General features: G+C 41.4%; 1 protein-coding gene across 4 annotated transcripts in view; it reads left to right on the top strand.

Moving 5' to 3' along the window:
- Exd2 (exonuclease 3'-5' domain containing 2) overlaps positions 1-18,396 on the top strand; it is a 37,397-nt gene that overhangs the window by 8,409 nt on the left and 10,592 nt on the right. For all 4 annotated transcript variants that reach the window (XM_027418401.2, XM_027418402.2, XM_027418403.2 and 1 more), the window contains 3 exons: positions 3,671-4,130; positions 10,264-10,520; positions 15,072-15,198. In XM_027418401.2, coding sequence (XP_027274202.1) covers positions 3,717-4,130; positions 10,264-10,520; positions 15,072-15,198 — 798 coding nt within the window. In that variant the 5' untranslated portion in view covers positions 3,671-3,716. The remainder of the gene's footprint in view (positions 1-3,670; positions 4,131-10,263; positions 10,521-15,071; positions 15,199-18,396) is intronic.

Raw genomic sequence — 18,396 nt, 5'->3', positions numbered from 1 at the left:
GACTCCTGTCTCAAAAAAAGTTGAAGAGTGATTGAGGAAAACACCCATGTTGGCCTATGTCCCAAGTCATGAATATATACATACAACTCTACATACTCCCCAAAAGGTCATAAAAACAATACTCATTTAGTGGTAATCCCTGAGTCACAGGGCAAAGAATTGCTTTGCTGTGGGCATTTGAACTATCAGATAGAGCCCACAGATGGATAGCTCAACACCTTCAGTATTTTAAGAAACCATGAATTGATTGCTAATGTTTAAAGGTGGTGGTAACGTTTCATGTAAAACTAATCCTGAGTTCTCTTGAGTAAGTACAGTATTTGATCATAGGCCTTCTTTCTATACAAAGTTGTCAGCAAGGACTGAGTGGCTGCATTTGCTTTCCCAATACTGGCCAAGGGACATTTACCAATTATCATTATATTTTACTATTGCTGCTATTGCTTTATTGTTTTTTGTTTGTTTGTTTGTTTTTGTTTTTGTTTTTCTGAGACAGGGTCTGACTTTGTAGCCCTGGCTGTCCTGGAACTCACTTTATAGACCAGGCTAGCCTTTAACTCACAGAGATCTTCCTGCCTCTGTCTCCCAAGTACTGGGGCTTAAGGCATGTCCCACCATGTCCAGGCTTGCTATTGCTTTTAATAAATAGTATAAAGATACCATTTACTCATTTCTCTCTCAAAATTCAGAAAAGGAAAGTTGCCTGTGCAGAGGGTCCAGCCTTCTGCAGGTCAGAGATATTGGGAATGAGGTACAGAGTTGGCGAGAAAAAACACACAGACTTCTTTTCTGAGGGATAAAAGCTTCTTTATTTTATTCTTTCTGTCATTGTTTTACTTTATTCTTTTTTTGTTCTGTTCTTCTACCCTGATGTTTCCCTTCTGTTTTCCTGATGACTCCCTTCTCCACTACTTTATTTTATCCCTTACAGCTTATATACCCCAGGAATATACAAACTACTGTAGGACCCCTGGAAAGCTCAAGCCTCCAGGATCTCAGCCCAGGACCTCGGTCACCCCAATCACCAGGCGGATTCGAAAGCTTGATGCAAACAGCATGAGGCTTTATTGTTGTTTAAGAGCTAACTCCATGTTAGCTCGGGTCTTTCACCCACCCACCATGGCGGATGGCTAGAAAAGACAGCTTGAAGCGGCTGCATAGAGATCTTATAAGGCAGCATAAGGGGAGTGTCTAGGGCTACGCACAGGCTCAGGATTGGTGTGCCTCCAGGCTTGGAGGGCTTGCCCTGTGTTGATTGGCCAACTGGTTGTTATGGCTCATAGGCCCTCTCAGAGCTATGCTCTGCGTGTCATTGCTGTGCACTTGTCCATAAAACACACCTAGAGCTGTAAAGCATAGCACCATCAGTTAACTTCTGATTGGTTCCTTGCCATGAGGCAGGCATCTGACATCTTAGTGATCAAGGCAAGGTCCGACAAGCATGTGTTTGGCTGTTATGGCTGCTTAAATGGGGAGTTGGTCCCTTCACTACAGTGTGGTTACATTCTATTTTTCAAGTGAATAAATACAAGTAAAAAAACATGTTTTTTATATCCATTGCATGATTAAATATTTTACGTATCACAGGTGGGAAACAAGACTTCTCACAGATCAGGAGTTTTAGCCATACCTTTTTATGATTGCCAGAAAAACAGGTTACTAGTTTCACTTTTCATATTTTAGAATCTAGTCCAATTATCTTAATTAACCATCCAATTCTTCATTTTCTGGATACATGAGGTTAATTGTTTAAAGCTTTCCTTTAGCTTTGATGCACACTGAAACTGATGAACACATTTCCCAATATCAGAAAGAACTTGAGCTAACTCCTGGGACTCGATTGTTTTTCTAATCATTAACCTAAACCATAAACTGTATGACTTCTCAATAGAAACCCATAATTCCTAGCTGCATGACACTTCCTTGTTATTATTTTTTATCCTCAGCAGCTTCTGCCTTATTAGGGATAGAAGCAACACCTTACACAGTACAGCTTAAGAGGAAGTCATCTTCATAGTAATCCATAGGTAATAATGCCCAGTAGAATGGGCTATCTCCTTGACATAAACACACTACATTAAAAGCAGTGGGGATCCCCCCACACCCGTTCACACCATGCCAGATAGCAGAGAAAAATGGTAGTGGCAAACATGTAAAGTCACAGTGGTAGCAAGAGACATTCTGGAGCCGAAGCCCTTGGGGCCTTGCCTATCAGAGATTCACCCATCAGTGCCTTGCGCTCTGGAGGGCCAGTCTCCTGAAGTCAGTTGCCATGGCCATTGGCATGCCTGGTGAAAGCCCTGATAAAGCAATGGGAAGGACTGCTTTGTGACTTGCTTTGTTTATTTACATTAAGTTGCCTGCTGTGTGGACATGTCAGTTTGAAACTTCTTTGTGAACATCTTGAGTATCTAAGGGCCACCTGATTCTCCTTCTTTTATAATCCCCTTTCCTTTTATACTTACCTTATATTAACTAAATCAGTTCCTTATGGAGAATTCCTGATACTTCTCTAGCAAACAGAAATGGCTTTACTTGAGCCCTGGCTCCTCCACTCCGTCTACTACCCACACTCCAAAAGGATAATGCAGTTTTGCTGCCAACCAACTGAGGTTGAGCCTTTAAAAATTATTTAAGACTCATTTAATTATTTGTTTGTGTGCATGCACATGGGTATGTACACGTGTTTGCAGGTACCTGGAGTCAGATCCCCTTAGAGATGGAGTTATAGGAACTAGAGAATCTCCTAACCTGAGTACTGGGGATAGAACTCAAGTCTTCTGCAAGAGCAGTAAGCACTTTTCACCACTGAGCCAGCTCTCAGGCCTCTTTCTTTTCTACATGATGCTAGGGATCAAACCTTCATCCTTACACATCGTAGAGCAAGTACCTTTTATTCCCCCTAGACAGTTTATCTCAGTAGTCCTGGCTGTCCTGTAACTCACTTTGTAGACCAGGCTGGCTTTGAACTCAAGAGATCTGCCTGCGTCTGCCTGTTGGGATTAAAGGCATGTATAGCCACTGCCGGCTTGTGTTCTATCATTTTTAAAATGATCTATTTTCAGGTGTGTGTGTGTGTGTGTGTGTGTGTGTGTGTGTGTGTGTGTGTGTGTGTATGGAGAACAGAAGAAGGTATGGACTCCCTAGAGCTGTTACAGGTGGTTGTGAGTCACTTTATGTGATGCTGGGAATTAAACTCAGGTTATCAGTCTTGCCGGCAAATCCTTTACCTGCTGAGCAGTCTTGCTAGCCTTTACTCTGATTCCATCTTGTATCATTAAGTGACTCTGAGGCAGTTGTCAGAGCACATGTGAATTTGTGGAAGCAAGGATGGAAATAGAAATGGAATAGCAAAGTAGAAAGATGAGCCAACTGTGGTGGTAAATGCTTATAATTTCAGCACTTAAAGGTAGAGGCAGGAGGATCTGGATTTCAAGCTCATTCCTAGTTATATAATAAGTCCATGGTCAGCCTTGACTGCATGAGATCCTGACTAAAAAAAAAGTATAAAAATGGAAAAAATCAAAATACTGTTTTTGTCAAAATTTGTATCAGTTGTTTTAGTTTTGGGCACAGAGATTTGGACTTCAGGGGAAAAGTTGTTTATACTTGAGTATAAATAAATAAATAAATTTTATATATAAATATATTTTTGATGTTTGTTTTGCAGGTTGTGGGATTAGTGAAATGCTTTCTTAGGCAGTAAAAGATTGAAGATGTCGAGACAGAATTTAGTGGCTTTAACAGTGACCACCCTCCTGGGTGTGGCCATGGGGGCATTCGTCCTGTGGAAAGGCATCCAGAGAAGATGGAGTAAGACAAGCAGAGTGGTGCAGCAGCAACAGCAGCAGCAGCAGCAGCAGCAGCAGCAACAGCAGCAGCAGCAGCAGCAACAGCAGCAGCAGCAGCAGCAACAGCAGCAGCAGGTGCCTGGTAGGAGGGAGTGGCCCCCTCCAGAAGATGCCCAGCTGCCCTTCGGTGCACTGAGAGCACCCAGAGCCTCATGGGAGGAAAGGATACTGCAGGCAGAGGTGGTGACAGTGTCTCAGGAGGCAGAGTGGAATCAAATTCAGCCCTTCTTTAGAAGAGAGTTGGAAGATTTTCCAGTACTAGGAATCGACTGTGAATGGGTAAGTTTTAACTTTTAAGGCAGTAACTGAAAAAGAATCTCATTAGTTTCCCCAATTCGGGACATGGGTTGTCAAGAATAGAATCAACCGAAAGGAGATTTACTTTGTTCTTGAGTTGCTTGTAAGTATACTTTAGCAGATGATGCTGATGTCCTCAGAATAGGGGTGACCTTAGATTTGTTATTCTGGAGTCTGCATGAGTTTCATTTTTACTGATTATTCTCTAAACTGGACAAGATAATTATCTTTTCCAAGTCTGTTTACTTATTAGTAATTGGAATGTAAGGGCACCTACTTCCAGTGACTTCTAGGTAATCAAGTAGATAATCCTTATAAAGGCTTCAGTACAGTTTTAATATACAGCAGGTGTGCATCAAATACCAGCTACTTGATAGTTGTCTGGTACACACCTGTAGTCTCAGCACCCTGGGAGGCTGAGGCAAGGGAATCACAGCAAGTTTGAAGCTATCCTGGGCTACATTGTGAATTTGAGGCCATCCTAGGTTACAAAGCAAGACCCTGTCTTGAAACAAACAAAGAAATAAAACCTACCACTACAACTACCTACCTATTTTAGTTTTTGTTTTCAGTTTGTTTTTTTGCGACAGGTTCTCGGCTGCCCTTGAACTTGTCACATAACTGAGAATAACCTTGAGCTGTCCTTCCTTTACCTCCTTAGAATCAAAGGGGTTCACTACCCCACTGGTTTGTTAATATTTAAAAAAAAAAATTAATGAGTGTTGCCTGCCCATGTGTATGCTACCGTGTCCTCTGTATGCTGTACTGTGGGTTGGGCTCAAGGCTTTACATTCTAGGCAAGTGATTTTTTTTTTTTGAGGAATATTTTTCTTAAGTTTGTGTTTTTGTGATGTGTGTATGTGTATGAGAATGCATGTGTGCCATGGGATACATCTGAAGGTCAGAGGACAATTTTTGGGTCGTGGTCCTAGTCTAAAGGACTTAGAACATTGCAGGAGAAGACATACAGACCAAGCTCATATACATAGAAAATGACATGGCCAATACCTATGGTATTTATCAAACAATGTCACAAGTACTGGAAGGAAGGGTATTTTATAGTTGAGACAACCAAGATTATCAAGAGAAAATAGTATCACAAAAGAATTGCACTAAAAATTCCAGGTGATTATCCCATCTCTGCCTCTCATCTCTCTATGGGAGTGTTGGGATTGCAGATGTGCACCACTACATTGGCTTTTTACATGGGTTCTGGAGATTAAACTCGGGTTAAGATTGTGTGTGTAGTTGGACTTTATTGTCTGACTTTCTTTGGACCACCAACCCCCAAATAATGACATGGAGACTTACTATTAATTATGAAAACTTTGCCTTTAGCTTAGACTTGTTTTCAACTAGCTCTTACAACTTAAATTAACCTGTTTCTATTAATCTACACTCTACCACATGGCTCTTTACCTATCTTCCATTCTGTATGTTTGACTTCTTCCATATCTCGCTGGTGTCTTCCAAGCACCTAGATTCTAACCCTGAAGTCCTGCCTATTCTCTCCTGCCTGCTGATTGGCCATTCAGCTTTTTATTAAACTGATCAGAAGGTACCTTGGCAAAGACACACTTCAACAGTGTACAAAAAGATTATTCCACAATAGGTGTGTCTAGTACTTTTACCTCTTATGCCATCTTCTTAGCTCCTGTTAACTGTTTTTTTTTTTTTTTTTTTGAGACTGGATTTCACTGTGTAGCCTATGCAAGCCCAAAACTCTAGTTTAGTACTGTCTCTACTTCTGAGTATTAGAAATGTATACTCCTCTATTCCTAACTCTTTTTAAAAGATACATTTATAGTATATTTTCTAAAATTTAATCTATTTATGTAATTTTTTTAGGTATGAGTGCTGTGTCTGTATGCATGCCAGAGATGGCTTCAGATCCACTTAGAGAAGGTTGTGAGATACTATGTGGTTGCTGGTAATTGAATTCAGGACCTCTGGAAGAGCATCCAAGTGCTCTTAATCACTGAGCTTTCTCTCCAGCACTGAAATTTATATTATTTTATGTGTGTATATGTGTGTATGCAGGTGCCAGCAGCAGTCAGAAGAGAATGTTGGATCCCTTGGAGCTAGAGTTATAGCCAGTTGTGAGCAGCCCCACTTGAGTGCTGGGAACACAACTTGGGTCTCTGCAGGAGCAGCAAGTGTTCTTAAACAATGAGTTATCCCTCCCATCCCTGTTCCCATCTCTTAAAGTCATTCTTGCCTTTGTGTGTTGGATGGCTCTTTTGAGACAGAATGCCATGTATAGCTGTAATGGACCTGGTGTTATTGTTTTGTTTAAAAAGAAGAAAAGAGAAATATTGATAAGACTATAAGTTTATTATAAGGGCAGGCAGAATGGGGAGACTAAGAAGAGGAACAGGGGTAAATGGCTGACCGCCATGGCCGGTCGCCATAGAGAGACAGAGAGAGCGCACAGAGCGCGGGACAGAGGAACAGAGGAACAGAGCGGGACAGAGAAACAGAGAGAGAGAGAAAGAGGGAGAGGGGGAGGGGGAGAGAGAGAGAGAGAGAATAAAGGGGCAGAAAGAGCGTAAAGGTTATTGTTTTGTTTAAAAAGAAGAAAAGAGAAATTGCTGAGACAGACATATTGACTATAAGTTTATTATAAGGCGCGGCAGAGTGGGGAGACTAAGAAGAGGAACAGGGTAATGGCTGACCGCCATGGCCGGTCGCCATAGAGAGACAGAGCAGGGAAACAGAGACGGAGAGCACACAGAGAGAGAGAGAGAGAGACAGGGGGAGAGAGAGAGACAGAGAGAGAGAGAGAGAGAGAGAGAGAGAGAGAGAGAGAGAGAGAGAGAAGGGGCAGAGAGAGCGTAAAGGTGCAGGGGCCTATCTTTTAAAGGGTTCCTCTGCACCTGCGTGCAGACTTCTTTCCCATGGAACCTTGGGCTGACCAGGGTATTGCCTGAGTGGATTCTGACAGATAACAGATGCAGGCCAGCATAATGCCTGAACCTTTCACCTGGTACTTACTACATTGTTAAGGCTGGTCTGGAACGTTTAACAGTACCCTGCCTCAGCCTCCTGAGTATTGGGATGACAGTCACAAACACTACACCTAACCCTTATGCTAAATTTTTAAAGTTATTTCTGGTACTCATTGATAATAAGTAACCCATCGTTCTGAAAATATTTTTTTCTTAGTCATGTAAAAAAATTCTGAGTGTAGAATTTTAGCTTTGTCATTTTCAAGACTGTATTTCATTGTCTTCTGGTTTCCATTGTTACTGTTGAAGACAATCATCATTATTTCATTGATTCTTTAAGGTAATCTGAATTTTTCCATCACTCTGAAGATGTTTTAAGATGGGTCTAGATTCAGCTTGGGCTTAAGAAAGCTATTGTATATGACATTTTTTTATTATTTTAAAATTTTCTTTTAATATATTCATACTATTTATTTTCTTTGTGGTGTGTATATGAGAGAGACAGACAGGCAGGCAGGCAGGCAGTCAGGGAGACATACATGTAGTTTTTCATTATGTAGCCCCAGTTGGCTTGGAACTTGCTATGTAGATCAGGTTATGTAGTCGGAGTTTTCCTATCCCACAGCCGCTCTCAAATAACACACTGAGGATTATATTAATTATAAATGCTCCATCAATAGCTCAGGCTTCTTACTAACTAGCTCTTAGAACTTAAATTAACCCATTTCCATTAATCTATATTCTGCCACATAGCTTTTACCTCTAACCCATTTTGTGTGTCCTACTTGTTCTGTGTCTGGCTAGTGACTCTTCTGACTCCACTCTTCTTCCTTCCAGCATCATTTTAGCCTCATTTTTCCACCTAACCTCCTCCTGCCCAGCTATAGGCCAATGATTTCTTTATTAGCCAATGAGAGTAATACATATTTATAGTATACAAAAAGATTGTTCTACAACAAGGCTATCCTCACACTCCTAGAGATCTACTTGCGTATACCTCCCAAGTGCTGGGATCAAAGGTGTATTTCATCACACACAGCACCAGCTTTCTTCTGAGGATGTGTAAATAGCCCCAATTGGTAAAGCAGTGTCTAAGAAGAAAGTCTAAGGTTTTGGTGAGTCAATCATGGCTGTGCTGAATAGTAAGGTAGAATTTAAAGGCAAAGACTCTTACATTTTGTTATTAGTAGCAATCTTTGATAATCTTGATTGCCTCAAGAAATATTTCTTCTCCCAGTACTTGTGACACTGTGTTTGATAATTACCTTTGCTTTTACCATGCCACTTTCTGTGTATGAGAGATTGGTCTATATGTTTCTTTTTTCCTGAAAGGTTCTAAGTCCTTTAGGCCATGCCAGCCATAGCTATAGGCAGTATGAGAGCCTCACCCATAGTCAGAACAGGCTGGGCTCCTCAGCCTCACTGCTGACATGATTGGCAGATGGTTCTGTGTTGTGAGTAGTTGTTGCAGCATGTGTACCGTTGGATGTTTTGTGCTGTTGGATACCCAGCAGAGTCTGCCTCCTACCTGCTAGAGGTCTACATACTCCCTTCTTCCACGGTGATGACCAAAGATTTCTTCAGACTTAAATTTCCTACCGGGGAAAAATTACTCTTCAGAACTGCTGTTGTAGAACTGGGAAATTTGAGTGAGAATGTCAGCCTTGCCATTATCCCATCTCTGTTTGGTAAGCTGTTTCACCTATAGGCTGAAAGTTTCTTTTCCTGAAAAGTGAGAATGATTTATTGGGTATTTAATCTGTTTTGTAGATTGCTTTTAGAGTCCTTAAACCCAGCTGGGCAGTGGTGGCACACACCTTTAGTCCCAGCACTCAATAGGCAGAGGCAGGTGGATCTCAATGGATTCGAGGCCAGCCTGGTCTACAAAGCGAGTTCCAGGACTGCCAGAACTGTTTCACAGAGAAACCCTGTCTTGAAAAAACAAAAACAAGAAGAATCTTTAAACCCTTGAAAATTAGAACAGATTTTATATGTTTTTCTGGGATAACATTCTTTCAGCATTTTTTCAAACTTACCTTTTGGGGGTCATACCCCAAAAGAGTAAATGTTTATGTAAGTGTATAGATAATATGCATAGTTATTTTCTTCTATTAATATATAGAAGTCTAGCTGGGTGTTGGTGGCGCACGCCTTTAATCCCAGCACTCGGGAGGCAGAGGCAGGTGGATCTCTGTGAGTTCAAGGCCAGCCTGGTCACCAGAGCGAGTGCCAGGATAGGCTCCAAAGCTACACAGAGAAACCCTGTCTCGAAAAACCAAAAAAAAAAAAAAGAAGAAGAAGAAGTCCTACCTTATGTTCAGCATTTGTGCTTTGATAACTCTATTTGTGACTTTGTCCCACCAGGATCTGTTAATGCTGGCAGAGGTGTACTCTGCACTATTTGCTTTGTGTTTTTGAAAAAGGTTCCCAAGCTAGGTGGTGGTGGTGGTGGTGGTGGTGGCGGCGGCGGCGGCGGCACACACCTTTAATCCTAGCACACGGGAGACAGAGGCAGGCAGATCTCTGTGAGTTTGAGACCAAACTGGTCTACAAGAGCTAGTTCCAGGACAGCCTCCAAAGCCACAGAGAAACTCTGTCTCGAAAAACCAAAAATAAAAGGAAAAAAAAAGGTTCCCAATATATAGCTTTGGTTGGCTTAGCTCAAAATGCAAATCAGGCTGGCCTCAAACTCATATATTACCACCTCATACACCATTCAGAGCAAATGTCCATGCTTAGCCTCTACTTCTTTTGAAACTTGCCTCTTGAGGCAGTGCTGATCAGGGAAATAAGGGCAGTTACTAGCATGTGCAGTAGAGCATTCAGATATGGTACCATTTGGTATTCTGCTCTTAGCCTGTTTTTCTTAGCCTTTTAAACCCAGCATGACTGATTGTGTGTGTCCCAGAGCTCCTGAGTCAGCTGGTCACTATTTCTGGACTGATTAGATTTCATGGCCTGGAGTTGGCCCTGTGAAACTTATTCAGACTGCTGCTTTATAAGGTCCCACATCTGTTAGAACAGGTTCTCCCTGCATGTAACTTCAAACCCATTCTGCTGTTCACTTTGGGAAGCTGAGGACATATCTCTTAGATTGGGTTTTTAGCCAGAGTTTCCTTTTGTCATGCTGCTGAGCAAGGAGGTGAACTGTGCTCTGTCTTTTACAGGTGAATTTGGAAGGCAAAGCCAGTCCTTTGTCACTCCTACAGATGGCTTCCCCAAGTGGCTTCTGTTCACTGATTCGCTTGCCCAGGCTGATCTATGGAGGCAAAACACTACCACGAACTCTTTTGGACATACTAGCAGATGGCACCATCTTGAAAGTAGGAGTGGGATGCTCAGAAGATGCCAACAAGCTTCTACAGGATTATGGCCTCATTGTACGGGGGTGTCTGGACCTCCGCTACCTAGCCATGAAGCAAGGGTATGGTTTGTATGCATGCTAGGATGCCTGTAGCTATGGGGCAAACATTATACAAGTGCTGCAGGTACTGGGGAATCAATAATGAAGCATTTAGAATTCCATAGAAACCTAAAGGCTTTGAAAGTGCATGTTGAACTTGTGAGGAGACATAGCAATGTCTGAGAAAAGTTTGCTTAGCTAAATTTCTTTTCTGATCAACCTCTCATCACTTGTAAAGGAGAAATTATGAACCAGTGGCCCACTGGCTAAGTTGGAGCTTTAGGGTTTGTTTATTTTTTTCCCCATGTAAAATCTGTGTAAATCCAGAAGATTAAGTAAAAGAATCTGTACTTGTGGTTTCTCTTGAGAAATTAGATGACCTGACCTCAGAGTTCTGAGTTACAGATGGCAACAGTGGGCCAAGTTTGGGCTTTCCTTTTTTGGTTCCTGTACTCAGTTTAACTTCCCAGGTCTTTACTACTCCTGTAGTAGACCTGACTTCTGGTCAGCATTTTAGTTTGCAAACCAGCCTTATGCCCAAATAATGGTCAACCTTGCCCTAGACTTGGAAAGGGAGGCTTCCCTTCTTAGCATTTTCTTCTGTAGAAACTATTTCACTCCATCTTTCAGGGGTCACGATTTCTCAGGTACATGCACAATCCTCATTTATTCATTATTTATTTATTCCTTAGATTTTATTTATTTTTATGAGTGTTTTGCCTGAGTGTATGTTTGTGTCTGTGGAGGCCAGAAGAGGGCATCAGATTCCCTGGAACTGGAGTTACAGAAGGGTGTGAGACACTATGTGGGAGCTAGGAACTGAACCTGGGTCCTCTGCAAGAGCATCAAATACTCTTAACTGTTGTACCATCTCTCCAGAAACCACAGTCCTCATGTATACTCTCTGGGCTTTGGAGACACTTAAATGAATGTACATAAATTAAAAGTACATTGAGCTCTCTGAGGCTGAGGCAGGAGGGTGTAAGTGTGAGACCAGCCTGGGCTAGATCGTGAGCACCTGTCTCAAAAATAGCCCCAAAAGAGAACTGGGCCAAAGGAATATTATCATGAAATAATAATGTACAAGTTGTGGTTAGAAATAAGAATGAAATTGTGGCCAGGTGGTGGTACATACCCTTAATCCCAGCACTTGGGAGGCAGAGGCAGGCGGATCTCTCTGTTTTTGGTACTGAGAATTGAGCTTCAGGACTTGAATAAATTAGACAAGTGCTGTATCATTTGTTATATTTCCAGCCCAAGACCCTTCATTTTAAATGAAATTTTACTATAATTAAAGAAATTATTGACCATTATTGACATTACCCAGCCCCTATTTTATTTTATATTTTGTTTCATTTTATTGCTGGAGATAGAACCTAGGGCCTTATACATGTTATGCATTTACTTCACCAGGTCCCACTTTTGTGGTTTTTAATAGAACTAAAGAAAATTTAGTATCTCCCCCATATCATTAATTTCATGAGTTTAACCAAGAGCTGTTTTCGGTCTCAGGCAGTGTGATGTGACTGTTGACTGCTTGTTTGGTAAGGGAAGGCTTCCTATTCTTCTTCATCACAGCGGTGAGAGCTGTGCTGTAACACTGACAGGAGCCTTTGCTTGCTCTGTGACTTCCAGATGCTCACTCTGGGTCATTGTCATAAGTTGTCTGTTTTCACGTACTGATTTTCCTTGTTACTGTTTTGGTGTCAGGGATTGAATCCAGGACCTTGTGCATGCCAGGCAAGTACTCCACCACAGAGGTGTTGTTAGTGCTGCTGGGTATTGATCCTAGGGCTCTATGTGTGCTGGGCAAGTGCTGTATGGACTAACCCACGTCTATATTCCTTGCCCACTTTTACTTTTTTTAAAAAAAAGTGTGTCCATTAGGCATTAGGACTCTTTTTCTTTTTCTGGCAAGGTCTCACTATGTTCCCTTACTAGCACGGAACTTATTGTATAGACCAGCCTGTCCTCAAACTCACAGAGATCCTTTTGTCTGTGCTTTCCATGTGTTGGATTAAAAGTATATATATCACCATGCCTGGCTGGCTGATTCCCTCCCTTCCTCCCTCCCTCCCCCCCCTTTTTTTAAAGACAATTCTGGGAAGATGGTTCAGTGGGTAAAAGTGCTTGCCTAAGTTTGAATCTCCAGAACCCTCGTAAAGCCAGGTGAGGTAGTGTATGTCTAAATCCTAGAGCTCTGTATGATGTGAGAGGTGGAGACAGGAGAATCCCAGGAAGCTCCTTGGTTAGCTAGCCTGGCATATGTAGTTGCGAACAGCAAAGAGACTCTGTCTCAAACAAGGAAGAGGATAAGGACAGATATTCAAGGTTGCACTGCATTTATACAAATGTGCATACACACACACACACACACACACCCAAAGATTTAAACATTTTAAATGAATGAGTAAGATCTCAAGTAGCCCTGCTAGTCTGGAACTGTATGTAGCCGAGGATGATCTTGGACTTCTGTTCCTTTTGCCTTTACTTCCCAAGTCCTAGAATTCTAAGAATGTACCACCATACTTGTTTTCTTAATGTTTAATGTTTTCTGTGTGTGTGTAAATTTCATTCTATTTACTTAAAATTTTATTTGTGTATGTGTGTGTGCGTGTGTGTGCGTGTGCGTGTGTGTATGAAAGAGAGAATGTCCCCCAAGGTACACATGTAGAGGTTAGTGTTATTGTTTTGTTTAAAAAGAAGAAAAGAGAAATGCTGAGACATGAGACATGTTGACTATAAGTTTATTATAAGGCCCGGCAGAGTAGGGAGACTAAGAAGAGGAAAGGAACAGGGTAAATGGCTGACCGCCATGGCCAGTCGCCATAGACAGACCAAGAGAGAGCATAGGTGGGAGACAGAGTAGAGAGAAAGCAGGGAGAGGAAACAGAGTGGAAACAGAGAGCGTAAATGGGCAGGGACCTGTCTTTTAAAGGGGTCCTCTGCACCTGCGTGCAGACTTAGTTCCCATGGAACCTTGGGCTGACCAGGGTACTGCTTGTTCCACCAGGTAACAGGGGCAGGCCAGCATAATGCCTGAACCTTTCATTCCCACCTCTACTTATTATTAAAAAAAGGTGGGAGTGTTAGACATGGCAGGTTAAGGAGTAAGGGCGTCGAATTCTCAAGACTGTTTCCTGCTGATGTGGGTGGCGTTGACCATCTTTGGGGGACCTGAGAAGGTTAGAGTGCTGCCATGTCCTAGGGTAGCTGGTTGTTTCATTGCAGTCCAGGCTGTATGGAACTCCTGGCGCCAAAATGTTATTCTTTTATCTAAAAAGAAGACAAAAGAAATGCTGAGACATATTGACTATAAGTTTATTATAAGGCCCGGCAGAATGGGGAGACTAAGAAGAGGAAAGGAACAGGGTAAATGGCTGACCACCATGGCCGGTCGCCATAGAGAGACCGAGAGAGAGCATAGGTGGGAGACAGAGTAGAGAGAAAGCAGGGAGTGGAAGCAGAGTGGAAACAGAGAGCGTAAATGGGCAGGGACCTGTCTTTTAAAGGGGTCCTCTGCACCTGCGTGCAGACTTAGTTCCCATGGAACCTTGGGCTGACCAGGGTACTGCTTGTTCCACCAGGTAACAGGGGCAGGCCAGCAAAATGCCTGAACCTTTCAGTTAGAGGACAACTTGTAGGAGTACATTATTTCCTTATACCGTGTGGATTGGGATTAAACTCAGCTTGTCAGATCTGGTGGGAGGTGCCTTTATTCCTGTGCCAACTTACTGGCCCACTGATGTTTTCTTAATTGGTTACTCTAATTTTCAAAGATCAACGATAAAATCCTTTTTGTTACCTCACATCAATTTTTAAATGATTTGTTTGTGTTTATTTGATGTGTACAGGTGTTTTCCCTGCATGTATGTAAGTACTCCAGATGTGTGCAGTGCCTGATGTGGCAGAGAAGGTGTCAGATTCCCTGGAACTGGAGTTACAGATGGTTGTGAGCTGCCATGTGGGTGCTGGGAACCAAATCTGAGTCCTTTGCAAGATCAGCAAGTGCTCTTAACCTCTGAGCCATCTCTCCAGCCCCCTGCAACAGTTTTAATCAGAAAGTTTTGAAGAATAGAAACAATTACTGGTTTTTAATACTCTTACCTCCTAGACAACAATAGCTTTGTCATTTTTATTTATATATATAAAGCATAAGGCATGAGTACCATTGAAGGATATTTAGTCTGCTTACAATTCTTGCTACATATAGTGCTGCAGTGAATATCCACTTGAGTTTCATTGTCCTTTGGGTAAACTCCCAGAAAGGGAGATGCTAGATCAGAGAGTTTTTGTATTTGAGTTTTTGTTAGTTATTTATTATTAAACTTTTTCATAATCATAAAGAGGGCCAATCCACCAATTTTATATGAGTTGAATTGATTTTTATGCCTCATTGATACTAGATGTATGTGTTTAAAAAACAAAACAAAAACCATTGTAAATCTGATAGCAAATCATCATTTTCTTTGATTTCTTGTGCTTATTTGTCTTCTTTACTGGTCATTTAAAAGTTTTCCTTTTCATGCCATTTTCCCATTTTTGATACATGCTTTTATTTATTTCTTATAGAAACAATATACTCTGTAATGGGCTTAGCCTGAAATCACTTGCTGAGACTATTTTGAACTTTCCACTTGACAAGTCCCTTCTACTTCGTTGCAGCAACTGGGAAGCTGAGAATCTTACTGAAGACCAGGTACTTGTTATCAGAGTAGTTGATTCTAATCTTCAATATGAGCATTGGGTAGTGAGACTGTAAAGTTGACTGTTAGGTGATGCATTAGGAGTCCTATTGCATTTTAGTTTTGAATGTGCAGGACACTTCATTATAATGATGGTTCAGGCAGGAGACTTACAGCAGGTAGATTGGGCTAACTAAATGTGTAGACAGAAGTTTCTTTACCATCCAGACCCACAGCCTTTTAGTTCCAAATAAATGCACAGAGGCTAATATTAATTATAAACTGTTTGGCTGAAAGCTTAGGCTTCTTATTGGCTAGCTCTCTCTTAATTATTAACACATTTCTATTAGTCTGTGTATCTCCACATGGTCTTGGCTTACTGGTGATGCCCAGACCTTTTGCTTCCTTGGCAGCTATATGACATCTCTTTGATGATTCACTCTCTGTGTTCCTCTTCCCAGAATTCTTCTAGTCTGGTAGTTCCACCTATACTTCCTCTTGGCTACATCCTGCTTATCCATTGGACAAAACAGCTTTATTCATCAACCAATAAGAGAAACATATATTTACAGAATACAGAAGGACCTCCCCCATCAAATATGATCTCAGGGCGAATGAATCAGTTCATATACACGTTTCTTGTGGCTCTTTATTCTTCAAAAGATGTTCTTCCCAAAGTTCTCTCTCAAAAAGCTCTCTTTAAGATTTCTCCTCAAAAGTTCTTTCTCTAAAAGTTCTCTCTTAAAGTTCTGTTTAAAAGTTCTTAAAAATTCTCCTAGAGTCCTTTCTAAAAATTCTCATATATCCCACAAGGCTTCCAGTTTATATACCCAATACAGATACAATTAACAACTCTCTGACAATAGCAAGAATACCAGGCATGCATGTCTCTAAGAACCAGGAAGGCAGATAAAATCTTGAGAAAAGCAGATGCCTCAACACCTCAGGGAGGATATGACTTGTAAAACATGCTGTTAACTTATTAAAGGGGACTTCTCAGCACTATATCAAAGGGAAAAACTAAGGCTATGTAGTGTGAGATCCAGAGGCTGTAGCTCTTACTGTGGATGCCCCAGTGAGAAGCAATTTTGAGAATATAAAGTACCCAGTATATATTCTCTATCAGAAGTTAATTCTGGTGGGTGATACCTAGAATATTAATTGCTAGTTCTGTAGTAAATGATAAAGGCTCCAGCATCAGAAAATGTGTTTTTCCAGAAATACAAATGCATAAACATTTTTTAAAGTACTGTAAATCTTACCATAAGAAACAGTAAGTAGTTCTCTGCCTTTCTTACCCCATTGTTTCTTTTGCTTTTTCTTCTCAGAGGTGACCATTTTAATTTCTTTCTGGTAATTACCTTTATACTTCCAGATTACATGCATGTATCATTTTTCTTATTTGTTCCCTACCCCATCTTCCCAATATAAATAAATAGCCCATTTTCATCAGGAACAATACTTTGTTTTCTTAGGATATGATGTTTATATTTTTGTTTCCTTAGTATTCTGTACACTGTTGACTTAACCCGAGCCTATTTAGCAGAATTGTGGCTCTTGACTGTCTCAGATTGAGTAACTAAACACACTTACCCTGTTTCCTGTGGTTCTGTCCCTACAGCCCTCTGCTGTCCATCCCCCTGTGGCCCAGCCCTCTGCTGTCCCCTTATAGTCCTCTGTTGTCCCCCCTGTGGTCCTTTGCTGTCCTCCTACAGTCATGTTGTGGTCAGGAATGTTGGCTGTCCAGACATGCTGCCTACCACATGCTGAACTTTGCTTCTTCTATCTATCCGTGGCTTGTGGCTCCCTTCACCTCTCTTCTATAGTAGCTCCTGAAGTGTCTAAATCCCATGTCTTTTCCTTTTCTTACCCTGCATGTCTGAAAGAATAAGTGATTTGCCTCTATTAGTTGTTTAGGGCAGAAGCCATTTTCTTTTAGAACTTTGAAGGCCCTGCTCCTCATATTCCTGCTTCTAACATTAGAATGTGTGGCTGTTATTTCTGGAAGTTCTTCTCTGTCCTTCTTTGTTTGAAGTCCTTGATGACAAGCATGAGTAGAGGCCATGTCCTAACTTATGGTGGTAGGATTTAGTGGACCCTTTCTGTCTGGTTGCTCCTTCCTGTCCTCTAGTTCAGGAGAGAATGCTCAGATTATTTTCTTTGAAAATTTCCTACTCTCCTTTTTGTATTTTAGAGCTTATTCTTTTTAGATTATTGGATCCCCCAAATTGATCCTCTAATTTTCTTTTTCTTGAGACAAAGTCTCGTGTTGTCCGCTCTCTGTCTCCATCTTGGGGTGGGTGTGCTGGATTCATGCTACTGCATCTGGCTTTTTATGCAGGTTCTGGGGTTGGAACTCAGGTGGCCAGACTGGCATAGATAACACTTTTACCTGCAGCTGTCTCTTCAGCCCTGAGTAAATGTTGTTAAAATAGCCTTTTGTTTCTATTTAATGGATGCAATATCTTTGTATTGGATCTTTGTTTTGACCACCAGTTCCTGAATAATGACACTGAGACTTCTTATTAATTGTGAAAGCTTGGCCTTAGCTTAGGCTTGTTCAAACTATCTCTTAAAACTTAACGCATTTATATTAATCTATGTTTTGCCATGTGGCTAGTTACCTCTCCTTAGTACTGTATGTCTGACTTCCTCTGAGTCTGACTGGTAAATCTCCTCTATCTCTAATTCTTTCCCAGAGTTCCTATCTCTTTCTGGAAGTCCTTCCTGTCCTCTGCTGCCTAGCTATTGGGCTGTTCAGCTCTTTATCAAATCCCTCAGAAGGTGCCTTAGGCAGGTGAGATAAGAACTGACACATCTTCACACAGTGTACAGAAAGACTATCCCAACATATTTTTACATAGAGTAGTAAGGATTTCTGGTTTTCTTCCATTTCTTGTATCACCTGTTTTTCCTCAGAATTCCTTCTCATAAATGCTTGTTTTGTTTCCTGGCACTCATGTTTTTTCCAGATGTTTAGAACCTTGGCTGTCCATTCATATTTAAGGAAACATAAGGGTTAAGGATATAGATTTCATGACATGCTCTAGGCCTGGACTCAGTTTACAGTACCATACAAGAGAGAGAGAGAGAGAGAGAGAGAGAGAGAGAGAGAGAGAGAGAGAGAGAGAGAGAGAGAGAGAGACTGATAAGAAAATCTGGGTGTGGTGGCGAACTCCTCTGATCCCAGCAGAGGAAGGCTGGTCCCTGAG

Source organism: Cricetulus griseus, chromosome 5, assembly GCF_003668045.3.
Source record: "Cricetulus griseus strain 17A/GY chromosome 5, alternate assembly CriGri-PICRH-1.0, whole genome shotgun sequence".
NCBI lineage: Eukaryota > Metazoa > Chordata > Mammalia > Rodentia > Cricetidae > Cricetulus > Cricetulus griseus.
The sequence above is the reverse complement of the archived record's forward strand: the minus strand, read 5'-3'. Positions and strand labels throughout refer to the sequence as shown.